This window comes from Rhineura floridana, chromosome 3 (genome assembly GCF_030035675.1).
Source record: "Rhineura floridana isolate rRhiFlo1 chromosome 3, rRhiFlo1.hap2, whole genome shotgun sequence".
Taxonomy (NCBI): Eukaryota; Metazoa; Chordata; class Lepidosauria; order Squamata; family Rhineuridae; genus Rhineura; species Rhineura floridana.
In genome coordinates this window covers 170,907,499-170,927,284 of record NC_084482.1, presented here as the reverse complement: position 1 = coordinate 170,927,284, position 19,786 = coordinate 170,907,499, and the positions used below count along the sequence as shown (strand labels likewise).

Sequence of the window (19,786 nt, the reverse complement as noted above, 5' to 3'; positions counted from 1 at the left end):
TATATTAGTTCCCTTGGCACCACTATCCAGAATAATTTGTATCATCTGTTGAGTTTGCTATGGCATTAGAACCTCTCTTCACAATGTGTTTTATTCAGAAATCAACAGGAGGCAACCCATTGTTAAATTTATTAGTCATTTTGAATATCTACAACTGAAACTTGTATCCCTATGACACAAATAAAATCTCCAGAGGCAATGACATTATCTCTTCAGCTTGTGCTAAAGGCCTGAACTCCATGGAATGTGTACGAAATATCTCAACACAAAAACTGTGAATAAGGTGTGTGTGTGTGTACGTTTGTGTGTAAATGATATTGTCCTGCAGTATTCGCTGAATATGTCACGTTTTCTTCATTATATGGCTTCTGATGTATTTTTTTTTCTAATTTTTCAAGCAGCTGTGGACTATACAACCTACACACAGTTCAGGGAACCAAACTCTACATACTCAAGGCCAGTTTTATTCATTGTCTATGTGACAGAATCTGGTATTATTTATTTATTTATTGTAATATACCGCCGAGAGCCAGTGTTGTGTAGTGGTTAAGGTGCTAGACTATGACCTGGGAGACCAGAGTTCGAATCCCCACACAGCCGTGAAGCTCACTGGGTGACCTTGGGCCAGTCACTGCCTCTCAGCCTCAGAGGAAGGCAATAGTAAACCCCCTCTGAATACCGCTTACCATGAAAACCCTATTCATAGGGTTGCCCATAAGTCGGAGTCGACTTGAAGGTAGTCCATATACTGCCCCATAGCAGAAGCTCTCTGGGCAGTTTACAGCAACTAAAAACATTAAAACCAATATACAAATTTAAAAACACCTCTTTTAAAAACAATTTAAAACCCAATTAAAAATTTTAAAACAATTTAAAACACATGCTAAAATGCCTCGTCAAAGAACTCATTAAATAATTTGGGGGCCACCACTGAGAAGGCCCTCTCCCTTGCTGCCAGACTCCCAGGTTCCCTCAGAGTAGGCACCCGGAGGAGGGCCTTTGATCTTGAACGTAGTGTATGGGTGGGTTCGTATTGGGAGAGGCGTTCCATCAGGTATTGTGGTCCCAAGCCATGTAAGGCTTTATAGGTCAAAACCAGCACCTTGAATCGAGCTCGGAAACATACAGGCAGCCAATGCAAGCAGGGCAGAATCGGTTTTATATGTTCGGACCGTCTGGTCGCTGTTATCAATCTGGCCGCTGCATTTTGCACAAGCTGCAGTTTCGTCTTCAAAGGTAGCCCCACGTAGAGTGCATTGCAGTAATCTAATTTGGAGGTTACCAGAGCATGGACAACTGAGGCCAGGTTATCCCTGTCCAGATAGGGACATAGTTGGGCCACCAACCGAAGTTGGTAGAAGGCACTCCGTGACACCGAGGCTACCTGATCCTTAAGTGACAGAGATGGTTCTAGGAGAACCCCCAAGCTATGGACCTGCTCCTTCAGGGGGAGTGCAACCCCATCCAGGACAGGTTGGACATCCACCATCTGGTCAGAAGAACCACCCACTAGCAGCATTTCAGTCTTGTCTGGATTGAGTCTCAGTTTATTAGCCCTCATCCAGTCCATTGTTGCAGCCAGGCACTGGTTCAGCACATTGACAGCCTCACCTGAAGAAGATGAAAAGGAGAAATAGAGTTGCATGTCATCAGCATACTGAGGCAACACACTCCAAAGCTCTGGATAACCACACCCAACAGTTTCATGTAGATGTTGAACAGCATGGGGGACAGAACTGACCCCTGTGGAACCCCATACTGCAGAGAAAAAAGAGTGCTGAGCAATGTTTCCCAAGCACCACCTTCTGGAGGCGACCTGCCAAGTAGGAGCGGAACCACTGCAATGCAGTCCCTCCCACTCCCAATTCAGCCAGTCTCCCCAGAAGGATACCATGGTCGATGGTATTGAAAGCCGCTGAGAGATCAAGGAGAATCAACAGAGTCACACTCCCCGTCTCTCTTCTGACAAAGGTCATCATACAGGGCGACCAAGGCTGTTTCCGTGCCAAAACCAAGCCTGAAACCCAACTGAAATGGATCCAGATAATCGGTCTCATCCAAGAGTGTCTGGAGCTGGCCTGCAACCACTTGTTCAAAGACCTTGCCCAGGAATAGAACATTTGCTACTGGCGTATTAGAAATCCATTATATTTGATTTCCAGTATTAATACTGTTGTTCTAGTGGGGTTGATAATTATCTCTAAATTTCCTCATATCTAATTCTATCTGATTTACTTTGGGGTAAAAAGCAATGATCGATAAATGTATCAACTTCTTGCATAAGATAGGCGGAAAGGAGGCAAATGTCTGTCAGAATGGAATTGGAATGCACAACCAAGTGCAGATGTTGGCCAACACTGTATTGTTTGTTTCGATGGGATGGGAATTCTTATTTGCATTAGAAAATGTATTCCCATCTAGAACCATCATGCATTTACTGGCCTAGTGTCTTATGGGTTTTTTATTATTATTATTTCCCTGTGAAAGAGGCATTCTTTTGCTCTGATACGTGGAAAGAAACCTCATGAGACACAAGTTGGAAATTTTTATATTTATTGAAATATAGTAATTTTGGAGGACCTGCAGTCCAAATAAGCCAAATTAACCAAAATTTTATTTATTTTATTTATTATCCTGCCCTTCCTCCCAGCAGGAGCCCAAATTCAAACCATTTGGGCAGGAATTCAAACCATTTGGGCAGGTGAGGGTGAAAACTCCATCTGGCAGGGAAGTATCCCTCCAGTCCCCTGGGCATGTTATCTGCCAGCGGCTGCAGCTCCCCAGCCAAGGATGGAGAGGCAATTCCTCCTCCTTGCTAGACGAGCCTTGGATGTGTACCCAACCAGCACATCCTGGCCCTGCTGTACCTGCATTCACCCAAATGCACAAGTGAAGGCACAAGGACAACCCCAAGGTCCACTACACACATAAAGCATTGGAGGATCCCAAAAGGGTGCTGTTAACCCCAAAATGCCTCAGTATACCTGCATTTTAACCCACTGCTTTTCTCACCTGCCCAAACTCCACACCAACAAAGGCAAGCCGGCCATACCACTCCAAAAGCCAATTGATTAAAACCCTCAGGAGTAAGTAAAAAAGGAGGGATCTGAAAAGTAGAAATCCTACCAAAATATTCCTATTCAGTCTCTAAATGGTGACTAGCAGAAGCCCATACTACATGAGGGGGGTGAGGATTGGTGCAGAAAAGACAAAGAGGGAGATTTAGGGATGGAGCTTGCTTTTACGCCAGGCTCTACCCCTCACTGATTGGTCCAACAGACCCACATGGTGAAATCCCCTGCTACTGGTCATGGGACAGAGGCTGCCTTGATGACCTACACCGGGCATCAGACAGGGGGCATGAACCTCTGTTGATGCTGCTGGATCTCTTGGCAGCTTTCGATACCATCAACCATGGTATCCTTCTGGGCCGTCTTGCTGGGATGGGATTGAGAGGCATTGTTTTAAAGTGGCTCCGGTCCTACTTGATGGACAGGTCCCAGAAAGTTGTGCTGGGAGACGACTGCTCGACCCCCTGGCTGCTGGCCTACAGGGTCCCGCAGGGTTCCATTCTGTCTCCCATGCTCTTTAACATCTATATGAAACCACTGGGAGAGGTCATCCAGAGATTTGGAGTACAACGTCATCAATATGCTGATGACACACAACTCTATCTCTCCCTATCACCTGATTGCAGGTGCCTCGAGGGTGTATAGAGCTGGATGTGGGTTAACAAACTGAAACTTAATCCAGACAAGACGGAAAAGTTGCTAGGTAAGGGGGAAACTGTGCCAAGGATAGGGCTGCAACCTGTTCTGGATGGGGTCGCACTCCTCTTGAAAGAGCAGGTCCGCAGTTTGGGAGTCCTCTTGGATCCTGTCCTGCTGCTGGAATATCAGGTGGCTGTGGTAGCCAGGAGTGTTTTTGGCCAACTCAAACTGGTCTACCAGCTGCACCCACTCCTGGAAGCGGTTGACTTGGCCACAGTGACACATGCATTGATGCCATCAAGGCTTTATTATTGTAACACACTCTACACGGGCTGCCTTTGAATATGGTTCGGAAATTGCAGTTGGTTCAAAATGCAGCACCCAGAATGTTAACTGGATCACGGCCCAGGGAGCATATCACCCCTGTGCTTTATTGACTCCACTGGCTCCCAATTTGTTTCTGGGCCCAATTCAAAGTGCTGGTTCTGACCTTTAAAGCTCTAAGCGGCCTTGGACCAATGTACCCGAGTGACTACTTATGCCCATATGTACTTGCCTGTGATTTAAGATCAGCTGCCTCTGGTCTCCTCTGCATGCCTGGAATGAAAGATGTCAGACCAGCAGGCACACGGAAGAGAGCCTTTTCAGCCGTTGCCCCCAAGCTTTGGAATACCGTACTCCACAAAGCCTGCTCTGCTCCCTCCCTGATAGTTTTCCAGAGACTTCTGAAAACCATCTTTTTCTGGAGACCCTTTGAGAGGGACTGAAGGTAGAGTCTGTAACTGATTTTATCCCCTCGTTTTTAAATTTTTTACCTCTTTAATCCCTTTTAAGATCACTCTCTTATATTTAACTGTATTTTATGTATTTTTATCTGTTTTAATGTTTTGTGATTTTATTGGGCATGATTTTATTGTGAGCCGTCCTGAGTGCCCTATTGTAGGGTAGAAGGGCAGGATAGAAATAGTTTAAATAAATAAATAAATAAATACTGCCCCTTTGGGAGGCAAACTCCCATGTCTTCTTAAGGAAGGGGCTGTATGGCAAACACGCCCCTGCAGAGAGCAGGGACAACATTTTCTGACACTTCTGAATGATACAGGAAAATTCTGCAAAAAAAGAGAGTGAGCAGCATGTGTATGCTTGCCTTAGGACCTGAATGAGGTGGCTGAGGGCTCTTTCCATTTTGTTACAAATATTGCAAAAAAACAAAAAACAAAATGTGCTCTTTGCTAAGATTCCAACTTTGCAGGGCTTCCTGGAGCAACTGTGTCAAGTTGTTATGTCTCATTTGACACTACAGTTTCCTAACTAGTACTGCATCTCCCTTTCTTCAAATTCAGCTAAAAATGTCCTTCTTCTGGAAAGCTTTTGCCTTAATTTCTTAGGTCTCACCTAAGTGAAACAAAGCACATGGTCTGCATTTGCTCACATGCATTCCTTGCCTTTCTTATTCCTTCTCTTCCCACTGTTGCTTTGCCTGCCTGTCTATCTGAATTCAGAGTATAAACCTTCTGGGACAGAGACCAGGATTTTGTTCTGCTTAAGCATATATTTCAATTTCACTTCTCTGCCTTCATTTAATACGATTGCACTGTAAACGCTTACCAGAGCATCAAAGCACAGATACAGAATCACTGTTGTTGACTGATTGTTTACATGGTACCATCAGTGTCCATAGTGCTTTGCATGGACACTGATGGTACCATGTAAACAATCAGTCAACAACAATGATTCTGTATCTGTGCTTTGATGCTCTGGTAAGCGTTTACAGTGCAATCGTATTGTTGCGCGCCTCCCCTAATCTCCAAGTGGTGAGATTTCGGGGGTCCCTGCGCCCATCCAGGGTTTGGTTTCCTTTGGGCAGAAGGTCAGCGGAGACTGTGGTGTCTTTATGAAATATGGTTTATTTATTTACACACATTCCAACCTGAGCTCAAGAATGGAGGGGTTCAAGGCATCAGCAGTCCCATATCCAGCTTTTCCATCTGGGTGCAGGGGCATCCTAAAGCCATGATGCAGAGGGATAGCCTCTCTGCGTGCCTGCAGCCCCAGCCATTCTCTAGAACACACTAAAAACTCCAAACACAACTTCTGCTAGCTCCCAGGAGTGGGGGAAGAGGCTCTCCTGAAGAGTTTCAATAACAAAAAGATCTTCCTGGCCCATTTCACCAGTTGCCAGGGCAACTAAATAGGCCCAACATCTTACCTGGCCACTCTATTTGATTAACAAAGGAGATTCATCTGGCTAGCAGAGCCAGCCCCCAGGGCATAGGATTCCAAATCAGAGGCTGGAAAGGTGACCCATAGAAATCATCCATTCCAACCCCACATGCTCATAACACTACACCCTTCTCTGAAAAAGGTCTGTCCCAAACCTGCATACAAGCAACAGAATAACAGCTTTTCCTACAAAGAAATAACAGATACAGGTTAGCAAGACATTGAAATATACATCATTAAAACATAGTCATATTACAGTCTCATTTCCACACAAGTACAAAAACAGTACATCCCCTTACAGCACATCTTCAATTAACTGCTCTCTCTTTAGGCTTCCTTTTCTTTCTTGGAGCGCCCAGTCAAAGTTCTGCATCAAAACAGCTTACCCAGTCCTCATAACTTGGCAGTGGCCAAGATACTGAGTTCCCGACATGTTTAAGCATACCCTCAACCACATGCACATTTTTCCTTGCTCCCCTAAACAGTTGTACATACACCCACAATGCAACAGTCACAGAATAGTAAATCTTAACATTAAAATCTTATTACAAAAACCTATCAGCATAATTCCTAAAAAATCATTAAACAACTCATATCCCCACACTCATGCAAAAAGCACAAATCAACAGCATTTCAAAAGGCAATACTATCAGAAGAACTCCTACAGCAAATCAGCACACAGTCCCATCAGCACAAGCCCCACCCCCAGACCATTCGGTTGCCAATGTGGTCCTTTGTCTTGGGGCTTCATGGAGTTCCCAGTCCAAGCTGATCCCTGCTGCTGCCTGCAGGGGGTTGGGACTCCTCTCCAGGAACAGATTTGTTTCCCCATCAGCACACGGCCGGCTGTAGCCATTTTCTTCCCACCCTCTGCCCTGGGAAAAGTCTTTAAGCCAGTCCACTTGGTCTCCTGCCCCAAACTCCAAATCAAAGTTGGCAGAAAGAAATCTCTGATCTCCCTCACAATCTCCATTGTAAATCATGGGCCCAAACAGAGGCAGGTAACCTCCCAGTGTCTCTTGCCCTCCAAACTCACAGGGCGCTGGGTGCCTCTCACTGCTGGAATTTGCCCAAGGACTGCACACATCATAGGAGCTGCATCCCACCCTATAAGGCCATTATGGGGCACCCAAGGGATGAAGTCTATTGGGTATCTTATCTCACCCATCTCTCCAGGTGCTGGGAGCTCCTCTTGGACTTGAACTCCTTTCTCAGGCTTCTCCTGCTGCACCTTTTCTTGCACAGCCATTTCTCCAGGTGCTGGCAGCTCCTTTCCAGACTCTAGTTCACCTTTCTCCAAGGCTTTTTCTTCCTCCTGCACTACTTCCTTAACAGTAGACACACAGGAAGCAGAGAAATCTATCAGCAGCATCTCTTCTCCAGATTCTATCTCACTTTCTTCCGAGGCCTCTTCCTCTTCATTTTCCAGGCTGTCCTTCAAGTCTTAGGGCTTCAATTCTAGCTCTCTGCTGTCTTCCCCCCTGGCAGGCTCCTGGACAATCAACACATCTTCTTCCTCCTCCGCTACTGACTGCAACTCCTTACAGTCCAAACCCTCCAGCTGCCCATCCACTTTTTGGATCTCTGTAGCCATCCCCATCTGGGTGCTCTGCAGCTGGATGCCCAGGTCATTCTCGACCCCTTGTCTGATCAGGCAGGGCTCTCACCTCCTCACATGGGGTCTCCTTTTCCCCTTCAAAGGTACTTCCCAATATCTCCCCCATTTGTTACCAGTGCTCCTGGAGCTCTTTTTGTCTTTGTTCCCATTCCTCTTGGCACTCCTGTTGCCTTTGCTCCCGTTCCTCTTGGCACTCTCATTGCCTCTGCTGCTGGTCCTCCTGGCGGTCTTGTTGCCTTTGCTGCTGGAGCATCAATTTTAGCTGTTCCAGGATGGTTGTTCTTATCTCCTCCATCTTGACTCAGGCACACCTTACTCTCAATGCTGCTTCTAGGAAACTCAATCCCACTGCTAACACCAGTGTTGCGCGCCTCCCCCAATCTCCGAGGGGTGAGATTTCGGGGGTCCCTGCGCCCATCCAGGGTTTGGTTTCCTTTGGGAAGAAGGTCAGCAGAGACTGCGGTGTCTTTATGAAATATGGTTTATTTATTTACACACATTCCAACCTGAGCTCAAGAATGGAGGGGTCCAAGGCACCAGCAGTCCCATATCCAGCTTTTCCATCTGGGTGCAGGGGCATCCTAAAGCCATGATGTTTTAACCTATAAAGCCCTACACGGCACGGGACCACAATACCTGTTGGAACGCCTCTCCTGATATGAACCTGCCCGGACACTGCACTCTACATCGAAGGCCCTCCTCCGAGTCCCGACTCATAGAGAGGCTCGGAGGGTGGTGACAAGAACTAGGGCCTTCTCAGTGGTGGCCCCCGAACTCTGGAACAGTCTCCCAGTTGAGGTGCGTATGGCGCCGACGCTGCTGTCTTTTCGGCGCCAGCTTAAGACCTGCCTCTTTTCTATGGCGTTTTAATTTAATTTTTTTTTAAAAAAAAATTATGTAATCTGATTTCTGCACTTTATATGTTTTTGTAATATTTATTATGCAATTTTATGAGATGTATTTTGTATTTTCTGTTGTACACCGCCCAGAGAGCTATGCTAGTGGGGCGGTATATAAATCTAATAAATAAATAATAATAATAAATAAATAATAAATGCAGAGGGATAGTCTCTCTGCGTGCCTGCAGCCCCAGCCATTCTCTAGAACACACTAAAAACTCCAAACACAACTTCTGCTAGCTCCCAGGAGTGGGGGAAGAGGCTCTCCTGAAGAGTTTCAATAACAAAAAGATCTTCCTGGCCCATTTCACCAGTTGCCGGGGCAACTGATCGGCCCATTATCTTATGGCTAGCAGAGCCAGCCCCCAGGGCATAGGATTCCAAATCAGAGGCTGGAAAGGTGACTCACAGAAATAATCCATTCCAACCCCCCATGCTCATAACAGTATGTATGTTTACTCAGAAGAAAGTTCAATCAGTTCCAGTCTCAGTCTTTGTATTAACCCTGGTATCTTCCATTCCTATCTTTTAAAATTAGTTTATGTTCCATTATTTGTGTGTTTGTGTGTTATGTTTACATATCACATTACGACAAACACCCCTCCTACCATCTCACGCATTTTATGAGGCAGGCTGTCCTGTATGAAAGATCATGCCAAAATAAATCAATCTCTGAATGTTGCAGCTCTTTCTGTCTGTTTACTGCACAGATCAACATAGCTACTGTTTTTAAGTTTAACTATTTAATTAGAAAGATATCCAGTGTATGTGTGGGGGGAGGGAGAGGAAAGGACACTGTTTCAGTGGTCTTGCATGTTACTCAGGTGAATGCAAAAGGGAGAGAAAAAAGAAGCCCAATCATTTTTACAAAAGCTGTCCTCATCTATGAGTTTGTATTTTTGTTATCTAGTTTAGATTAGTACACATTAAGATTTCCTCCCCTGGACAGCAACAAAAAATAATTGTTAAACTGTAATATGAAAACATTCATGATTCACATAATACCTTTCATTTTCTTGGAGCAGCTCACCTCCCTTTTTCCAAGTAGTTGTCGCTTTAGGGGAAGATTTTGGCTTGCAGTCAAAATGAGCTGTGCTGCCGATTAAAAGCTGGATCAGTTTCTTTATTGGGTTTTTAGAAAAGTCAGGAGCCAAAGCTAGCAGAAAAAGAAAGCATATTAACTATAAAATACAACTTCTCTATCATGGTCTCAGTGGATTCCACAAGTCCTGTCAAAATATTTCCTTTCATTCTTTTAACCACTAAAGACTTTGAATTACCATCCTAGTTCAGCAAAATATTGAGAATATATAGTACTGAAATACAAATATAAAAGTACATTAAAATGCCACTGAATTCATCTGAAATGAAACACATATTTCACTTTCATTTCACTGAACCTAAGAGGATCAAACCAGAAGTCCATCTAGTTCAGCATTGTATTTCCCACAATGGTCAACCAGATGCCTATGGGAAGCTCACAAGCAGGATACATCAGTAGCCTTCTCCCACTATTGTTCCCGAGCAACTGGTATTCAGAGAAACTGGCTTCAATTTATGTGCTTTTTAAATTATAATTTGATTTAAGAAATTGCGTAAGGGCTGATTCACACAACTCTTAGCATGACAGGATGTGGATTACAATGGGATACTTCTGATGGGCACTTCTATCCTGATGGTGGTGGTGAGATACATACTATTGTGGCTTCAAAGCTCCTAGTAATAGTATTGGAATGAGCCCCAATAGCCTTGCTACAAACACAAAACAGGATTCTCTCAAATCTAATTCCAAAAGTGTGTTTGAGAAAGGGAATGCTGAAACATAATTGGCTCAGGACTCACATTTCTATATATGTCTTCAAACTACTTCTCCATGTTCAGGGAATAATATCTTCCAGAATATGAATGAGTGAGGCAGAATTTAGCTTAATTGTGCTGGAGGAACCATTTCCCACAGGGACCCAGGTTCTCTCAACATTTAGTGAAATTCACAGGACTGCAGAGGGAGTAACTTTGGCTTGAAGTCAGGATTAACGGAGTTCCCTTGTAAGGTAAACAAGGGAGCAATCAGTTTTCCAGAAACTGTGAAAGCTGTCCGAGATATGGGAAGGGGGTAGTAGTTAGATGGCTGCCAGCCACAAAGGCTGAACAGTGATCCACTCAGCTTTGGAAGAGGGGGGGCAGAGAGGGGGGAATAAAGTTTTACTTTTTTTTCCTTATGCTCTATCTGAAACAAAGGGAGGGGAAGGAAAGATGCTCAGAATCAGGGTATGAAAATATCTTCCTTGGGTGCAGCAAGGCTTTTTGAGGTGGAACATTCACAGCTGGGATAAATGCACCTTGGTCAGTAAGATTTCATCTGGAATCACCTGGAGTTTAAGGGTTCAGAGGTGTAAGATCAGGCATCTGGTTGAGAACTCAAAAGCTAGTTGGACAGTGTGTTTTCCCTTGGAATCGTATTTGGAAAGTTACATAGGCAGAACTCATGGAAGAAGACTCACTGAGTTCACTAGTCTTTGACGACAAACAGCCACAAAAGGGTATGGTGGTTTGGGAATGGCAATTTCTGAGAGCACAAGAAATATGTCTTTTCTCACTTAACAAAAGAGGTAGCCTAGGCTTCAGGTAGAGTTTAAATATAACCTCAGGGCTCTCCATGGCTAATCAAAAGATTATACAGTGTTGCTCTGAATAGATCAGGAATATGAGGAAGATTGAGCATTAACTATTTCAGGAGGTCCCATGGCAGTGTACAGAGGGTGGAGACATTTCCTTGTCCATTTCAACAGAGGATTTTGGCAGGAGGTTTTCAAGAGCATTTAGTCTTCGTTTGCTAGATCCTTGCCAGCCAACCTTTCTAGACAAAATAGAACTTTTTTAGCCAAGGTCCTAATGAGGGGATACAAAATTGAGGCAGAAATGTCTCCCTGGAATACACATCTTAGGATAGATACAAAGAGGGCCATGCCAGAATGTTATCATGTAAGCTGACCTTTAGTTTGATTTCAGGCTCATATTTAAGTGACTTGTGCAAATTTATTGAGGAGTGAAACATCAGAGGTTGATAAAAAGCTCTTAAACCAATAAACTTGCAATCAATGTTCTAATTAACAACTTTGTTTAGATTAGCACCTATAGCCTCTTGTCACTGCAGCAGTACAATTCAATTATGGAAGAGGTAAACAGAAGTTAATCAGAATTCAAGAGTATAACTTTGCATTCTATTTAGACAGGGTATGAACTATAGGACATATCTGACTAGTTTCCCCAGACCATTTGCAGATTTCACATGGCTTCCTCATACTCTTCAGTACAAATAGGTTAGCATGGGACAGATTACAGGTGACAAATGGAATGACAAAACTAGCCAAATATAGCTCATGGGTGATATCGACTAAACAATCCCACTAGCGCAAGGAGTTGTAGTTGCACAGTGGAAATTCATTGCCCTGTCCTCTCCCACACAATCCTTAAATTTGCTCTGGAGGGTTTGGAGACCCCCCCCCCCAAAAAAAACAGATTTCAGAGTCACACTGGGAGAGGAGACGGCAAGGAAGTTCCATTGCATGGCTAAAAGTCTTTGCACTAACAGGATTGTTAAACCACCCATGTGCTGTATATATTGTTGGGTGGATAGTTCACTGTGTGGCTGCTACTTCTGTAAATCTTAATGAACAGGTACTGGCAGCTATTTAAAAACACATTTTTAATAAATAAATAAATAAATAAATAAATAAATAAATAAATAAATAAATAAAACTGAATGAGGTGATCTTCAAGTTTCTCTCACCTGCCTTATTGTTGCCTGTTATTAGAATCCACTGGAAGCTCTGACAGTTCAGCACTCAGCCTTGATAAGTGTTTGTCAATTGTTTTTAAAAGCAAGTTGGCATAACCTCAACCCGCAGGCACCTGTTTCTATAATCAAGGATGGGGTCATAGGAACCCATCTCATTGCTTTCTACATGGCATTGCTCTCCCAGAAATACCAGGGCAGTGATGCAGAAGGTCAGCACTACTGAGTAATGTACTGAACCAATGTTGCTTCCAGATCGTGTGATTAGTTTTAATCTCTGGGCCCACATCCAAGCCTTTGTTTCTGCTCTCCCCCTAATTAAGAATTTATCTTGGTGTCCTTGTTTTAAAGCAATGAATGATTGCACTGTAAAACACATTAGTTTTTTCTTTCACTCCTTCATCCCTCCAATACACCCTCCAGATGCAAGTTATTAATGTATTCTAGCACTCCTGATCAAAAGTTGCTTACCTGTGATTTTTTTTAAAAAAAATATTGCCACATACTTTTTTAAGGCTGTCATTATGACAACTACTTGGCATAGGAAAAATATATAACAATAAAAATAGACAGAAAATTTAGACCTACCTACAACTCTGAGATCAGCACTGGAATATATTGTGCCATGTTTGTTTTCTGCAATACACTGGTAGATGCCAGAATCTGTCAAGTTTAGGTTTGTTATGATCAAAGCCCCATTTTCAATTTGTATTCTTCCCTGGGCAGTAAAAGAAAAAGTTACAAATGTATATACCCTTTAAATGACTGATAAAACAGACAAGGGAAGATATTTTGACTGCACAACTATGCCTCACACCTTCATAAAATCTCATCTGAAGAATTTAAACACAGCTTAACTGATGCTTGAGTCAATTGTGGAGTTTCTGGCATGCTCTGACCAAAGTGAGTAATACAATAATAATAATGATGGCTTTTGTGAGATACAGAGCTTTATGTGCTATACAGCAGATATAAGCCTCAAACTGGAACACAAGCTTTGAAAATCCTCATTTGAATTCTGAGATAATTGAGTTGGATTTGAATGTCAACATGGTCTATTCCTAACAATCCTGGGGATCAACTCACTTTAATTTTGGTGCTTACAAGCATGCCTACTTCTATAAAATGTTTTTGCAGAGATGGGAGAATCAATTCTGCTCCCTCAAAATGGCAAGTCTCATCACAACTCCTGAGACTGGTTGTAGAGGTTTGACAAAGACACTGAAGTCTAGTTCTCACTGAGTTGGCACACCTGAATATGAATTTACACTGTAGGTGGAGGTTTATATTATTGTTTATTTAATATGCAAATGCTAAAGGTATAAGATGTTGCAATGAGTTTATCACAACCTTATCCACACTTGAATAAAGAAGAGAGAAATCTAAGCAATTGTAAAATAAAGTAAAAACCATACACTTAGAGAACAACAAACGGCCTCAACTATAATAGCAGTCTTTTTTGCTGGATCACCCAGGCGGCAGGGCTCAGGCCCCTTGGCAAATTGCACATTTTCACCACCACTTCTGGGCCCACGATTCTCACTTAGGAACTTGAAAAACCTTCTTTTTAAAAACCAGATGGATTTCTTCTGTAATTGTGAGAAAGAAAGAATACCCAGAATGACTAAAAGAAGATGCTTACTAAGCATGGAATGGAACAATATTCAGTGGAAATGTTACTGACATGCATATTGTTATGAGCATGGGGGTTGGGATGGATGATTTCTGTGGATCCCCTTTCCAGCCTCTGATCTGGAATCCTGGAATCCTGTGCCTTGGAATGAGGAACTCTCTGCTGGTCAAATGAGTCTTTTGTTAACCAAATAGATTGGCCAGGTAAGATAATGGGCCGATCAGTTGCCTAGCAATGGTGAATGAGCCGGGGAGACCCTTTTGTCATTGAAACTGTTCAAGAGAGCCTCCACCCCCCACTCCTGGCAGCGAGCAGAAGTGTGCTTGTAGTTTTGGTGTGTCTAGAGAATTGCTGGGAACTGGAAGACAGGCAGAGAGACTGGCTCTCTGGACCATGGCCTTTGGGATGCCTCCTGCAACCCAGATGGAAAAGCTGGATATTAGACTGCTGATGCCTTGAACCCCCTTGAGCTCAGGTTGGAATGTGTGTAAATAAATAAACTAAATTTCATAAAGACACCGCAGTCTCCACTGACCTTCTTCCCCAAAGGAAACCAAACCCTGGATGAGCGCAGAGACCCCCGAAATCTCACTGCTTGGAGATTGGGGGAGGCGTGCAACACTGGTGCCAGAAGTGGGACTGAGTTTCCTGGGAGAAGCATTGGGAGCAAGGTGTGCCTGAGTCAAGATGGAGGAGATAACAGCAACCATCCTGGAACAGATAAAACTGATATACCAGCAGCATAGGCAGGAGGTCAGGCAGCAAAGGCAAAGAGAGTGCCAAGAGGAATGGGAACAAAGACAAAGAGACCACCAGGAGCACTGGCAGTGAATGAGGGAGATATTGGGAAGTACCTTTGAAGAGGAAAAGGAGACCCCATGTGAGGAGGTGAGAGCCCTGCCTGATCAGCCGCTACAAGGGGTCAAGGGTGACCCAGGGGTCCAGCTGCAGAGCACCCAGACTGGGGTGGCTAAAGAGATCCAGAAAGTGGATGGGCAGCTGGAGGGTCTGGACTGTAAAGAGTTGCAGTCAGTAGTAGAGGAGGAAGAAGTTTTTGTTGTCCAGGAGCCTGCCAGGGGGGAAGACAGCAGAAAGCTGCAAAAGAAGCCCCAAGAGTTGAAAGAGGAAGAGGCCTTGGAAGAATGTGGAGTAGAAGCTGGAGAAGAGATGCTGCTGATAGATTTCTGTGCTCCATGTGTGCCTGCTGTTGAAGAAGTAGTGCAGGAGGAAGAAAAAGCCTTGGAGAAAGGTGAACTACAGGCTGGAGAAGGGCAGCTGTCGATAGATTTCTTCGCCCCATGTGTGCCAGCTGTGGAAGAGAAAGTGCAGGAGGAAAAGTTGGAGGCATGCATTCAAGAGTTCCTGCCAGCACCTGGAGAGATGGGTGAGATAAAATCCCCAATTGACTTTGCCCCATGGGTGCCCCATAATGTACGGTGGGATGTAGCTTCTATGATGAGTGCAGTCCTTGGGCAAATTGCAGCAGTGAGAGGAACCCTGCACCCTGTGGGTTTGGAGGGCAAGAGACACTGTGAGGGTTACCTGCCTCTGTTTGGGCCCATGATTTACAATGGAGATTGCGAGGGAGAACAGAGAAGATTCCTTTCTGCCAGCCTGGGTGGACTAGGCCAGCTAGTCCTGAAGAAGATGCCCCCAGATAAAGACTTGTGGCAGAACTTCGATTTGGAGTTTGGGGCAGGAGACCAAGTGGACTGGCTTAAAGACTTTTCCCAGGGCAGAGGGTGGGAAGAAAATGGCTACAGCCGGCCGTGTGCTGATGGGGAAACAAATCTGTTCCTGGAGAGGAGTCCCAACCCCCTGCAGGCAGCAGCAGGGATCAGCTTGGACTGGGAACTCCATGAAGCCCCAAGACAAAGGACCACATTGGCAACAGTATGGTCTGGGGGTGGGGCTTGTGCTGATGGAACTGTGTGCTGATTTGCTGTAGTTCTTCTGACAGTATTGCCTTTTGAAATGCTGTTGATTTGTGCTTTTTGCATGAGTGTGGGGATATGAGTTGTTTAATGATTTTTTAGGAATTATGCTGATAGGTTTTTGTAATAAGATTTTAATGTTAAGATTTACTATTCTGTGACTGTTGCATTGTGGGTGTATGTACAACTGTTTGGGGGAGCAAGGAAAAAATTTGAGGGTATGCTTAAACATGTCGGGAACTCAGTATCTTGGCCACTGCCAAGTTATGAGGACTGGGTAAGCTGTTTTGATGCAGAACTTTGACTGGGCGCTCCAAGAAAGAAAAGGAAGCCTAAAGAGAGAGCAGTTAATTGAAGATGTGCTGTAAGGGAATGTACTGTTTTTGTACTTGTGTGGAAATGAGACTGTAATATGACTATGTTTTAACGATGTATATTTCAATGTCTTACTAACCTGTGCAGGTCTGGGACAGACCTTTTTCAGAGAAGGGTGTAGTGTTATGAGCATGGGAGTTGGAATGGATGATTTCTGTGAGTCACCTTTCCAGCCTCTGTTTTGGAATTCTGTGCCTTGGAATGAGGAACTCTCTGCTGGTCAAATGAGTCTTTTGTTAACCAAATAGATTGGCCAGGTAAGATAATGGGCTGATCAGTTGCCCCGGCAACAGTGAATGGGCCAGGGAGACCCTTTTGTCATTGAAACTCTTCAGGGGAGCCTCCCCTCCCCCACTCCTGGCAGCGAGCAGAAGTGTGCTTGTAGTTTTGGTGTGTCTAGAGAATTGCTGGGAACTGGAAGGCAGGCAGAGAGACTGGCTCCCTGGACCATGGCCTCTGGGGTGCCTCCTGCAACCCAGATGGAAAAGCTGGATATTAGACTGCTGATGCCTTGAACCGCCTTGAGCTCAGGTTGGAATGTTGGTAAATAAATGAACCATATTTCATAAAGACACCTCAGTCTCCACTGGCCTTCTTCCCCAAAGGAAACCAAACCCTGGATGAGCGCAGGGACCCCCGAAATCCCACCGCTCGGAGATTGGGGGAGGCACGCAACAATATTTTCTGAAAGCAGGCAGACTCAGAAGCTAGCTGAGAATGACACTGCATTCACTATGAATTTATCCTAGGTCAGAATGAGTTGAAGCTGATACAGGCAGCAGTTGGTTTGTATTTTTTTTTAAATGATTTATTTATAAATGTTCAAATATGTCGATCTGTTTATTTATTGAAACATACCCACACACCCACCCTAGTGCTGTGATTAACAACTTATCAAAACAACATCTTCAATAAAACTAAAAGAGCAAACAGAAAGATTCGAACCTGTCATGCAGAGTCTTAAATTTTTTAAAAAAAGACATCTTTTGGTCACAGAATCTTTTAATCATTTCCAGTTGAGCTATATATATAGTGGGCTAAATATATCTTCTTGAGTGATCCCAAAATGACCTTTCCTAAACGGTCAAAGAAACTGAACTGAACAGAAGCACAAGCCCTAGTTTTGCAGCCTCATTTGCAGACTATGAAGCTGCCTCCCCTTTCTTTTCTACTTTGTGGTTCTCTCAACTATGTTTTGAGACCTTCAAAATGGGCAAAATTCCCCCATTGTGCTTGTGATGGGAGAAGAAGGGATACTCTTATACAGCAATGGTAGAGACAGAAGTTTTCCGGTTGCCTAGGAGCTTCAAGGTTGCTAGCAATGTGCTCTGATTTGTTTCTTTTGTGGCAGTCGCAAAAGACTTAAAGGTACAATTGGCTTTGGGGGGAGCTACTGGCCCTTTATTATTCACTATTTCATTCCAAAGTATCACTATGCCTGTACTTATTTTATTTATTTATTATTTGATTTATATCCCGCCCTTCCTTGCAGCAGGAGCCCACTTCCGCTCATCATTAGGACAAACATTATGAAAAATTACAGATTTAAAGGGCAATAGCCATATTATGTTGCAACAGAGGTTTAAAAAAATTGTAAGCTTACATGTTTCTGGCTTCTGCCAAACAGCGTAAGATGTTTCATGTCAATCAATTAACCAATTATGCCGCCTGATGAGATCAGCCACACAAGACCTTCTCTCGGTCCCACCAGTCAAAACAGCGAGGCTGGTGCGGACTAGAGAGAGGGCATTTTCAATTGTGGCCCCCACCCTCTGGAATTCCCTTCCTTTCGATCTTCGCCATGCCTCCTCCCTGATAGGTTTCCGCCGGGCCTTGAAGACCTGGCTGTTCAGGCAGGCCTATGGGATTTCTGGGATGGGTTAGTTTTTAATGCTGATTCAAGACGAATTGTGGTTTTATTGATTTATTATATTGTATGATTGTATCATTGTACGTCGCCTAGAGTGGCCGTTAACTCGGTCAGATAGGCGACTCAGAAATAAAATTTTATTTTTTTTATTATTATATTATAATCAACTGTCATTTAAATTAATAAATAAGTCTTGTGGATTACCATCAGATTTTTGATACTTGATTTCATTCTATGTAAAGCATGCACAGTCCTAGTAAGGATCTCTAGTCATTGGATTAAATTATCATGGTTCTATAATTTATTTATTATATAAAGTGTTTAAATAATTGATAAATAATACATAAATTATAGAACCATAATAATTTTTTGATTCACTAGAAAAGACAATAATGCTGGGAAAAACAGAAGGGAGTGGAAATAAAGGAAGACCAAACAAGAGATGGATTGATTCTATAAAGGAAACCACAGACCTGAACTTACAAGATCTGAACAGGGTGGTTTACAACAGATGCTACCGGAGGTCACTGATTCATAGGGTCGCCATAAGTCATAATCGACTTGAAGGCACATCACACACATACACCATTTTCAGGTATGCAACCTCTTAAAGAGGTATTCAAAGTTTTGGGATGATATAATAACAATGAAGATTAATACAATATAACACAAGAGAAGATATGACTAGAAGAGCATTTTAAAAGTCAGGTAAGTTCCAAAGACAGGATCCCGTAACACAGCCTTTCCCAACCTTTGAGTCCCCAGATGTTGCTGGACTACAATTCCCATCATTCCTGAACACTGGCCGTGCTGGCTGGGGCTGATGTGAGTTGTATTCCAACAACAACTGCGGACCCAAAGGTGGGGAAAGGCTGTGTTACGGGATCCTGTCTTTGGAACTTACCTGACTTTTAAAATGCTCTTCTAGTCATATCTTCTCTTGTGTTATATTGTATTAATCTTCATTGTTATTTTGGATCACTCCCTGCCTCACCTCAAAAGGTGCAGGGATATGCAGAATAACTATAAGCAATAATTTCTTCTCTGATCCTTTAGCTATTGCTGGCAAAATGAAATATATGTTATTATTTTACTAGATCATCCAGTCTGTGAACAAACACAAGAAACTGCCCACCATATCAGGAAACTACACTTTGGAACACATAGTTTATCAGCAATTATTAGGCTTTTAAAATCCATAATCTCAACCTCCTCAACTTGTTCCTGGAATTTTTTTATTTGCCACTTGTTTTGTAATCAATATACGCTCTTACAATATCTGTTTCACTTAAGAATATTGCTTTTCACTTTTCCACAGGCAGGAGAGACTTGGAATTATCTTCAAAACTCAGACTGAGTCCTTTCTCTTACTTCCTTTTGCAGGCCTAATAGCAGATTATGTACTGTCTGGGTTTTCATTTTTGCCATAGAATCAACTCCTTTTGAATCACTTGTATGGAAACCATTGGCTGCATGTATTTAGGATCTTGACACGGCACCAAATATATTATTATTATTATTATTATTTAAAAAGCAAATAGGCTGTGATTACTAAGAGCAGCACGCAATCACACTGTTAATTTAATTTAATTTAAATAATATATGTTGCTAGATATCTACTTCATACATCTAAGCCAACAGGACACCACCCATGTGGCCACTGCTCATACTGCAAGTTTACTCAAAAGAATTTTTTTTTATCAATCCCAACACTGGAAAGCATATTCA

At 43.3% G+C, this 19,786-nt stretch overlaps 1 protein-coding gene across 2 annotated transcripts in view; it reads right to left on the bottom strand.

Annotated features, from left to right (window-relative positions):
• CNTN3 (contactin 3) overlaps positions 1-19,786 on the bottom strand; it is a 411,452-nt gene that overhangs the window by 68,439 nt on the left and 323,227 nt on the right. For both annotated transcript variants that reach the window (XM_061618591.1, XM_061618592.1), the window contains exons 8-9: positions 12,835-12,964; positions 9,456-9,606 (exon numbers count right to left, since the gene is read on the bottom strand). In XM_061618591.1, coding sequence (XP_061474575.1) covers positions 9,456-9,606; positions 12,835-12,964 — 281 coding nt within the window. The remainder of the gene's footprint in view (positions 1-9,455; positions 9,607-12,834; positions 12,965-19,786) is intronic.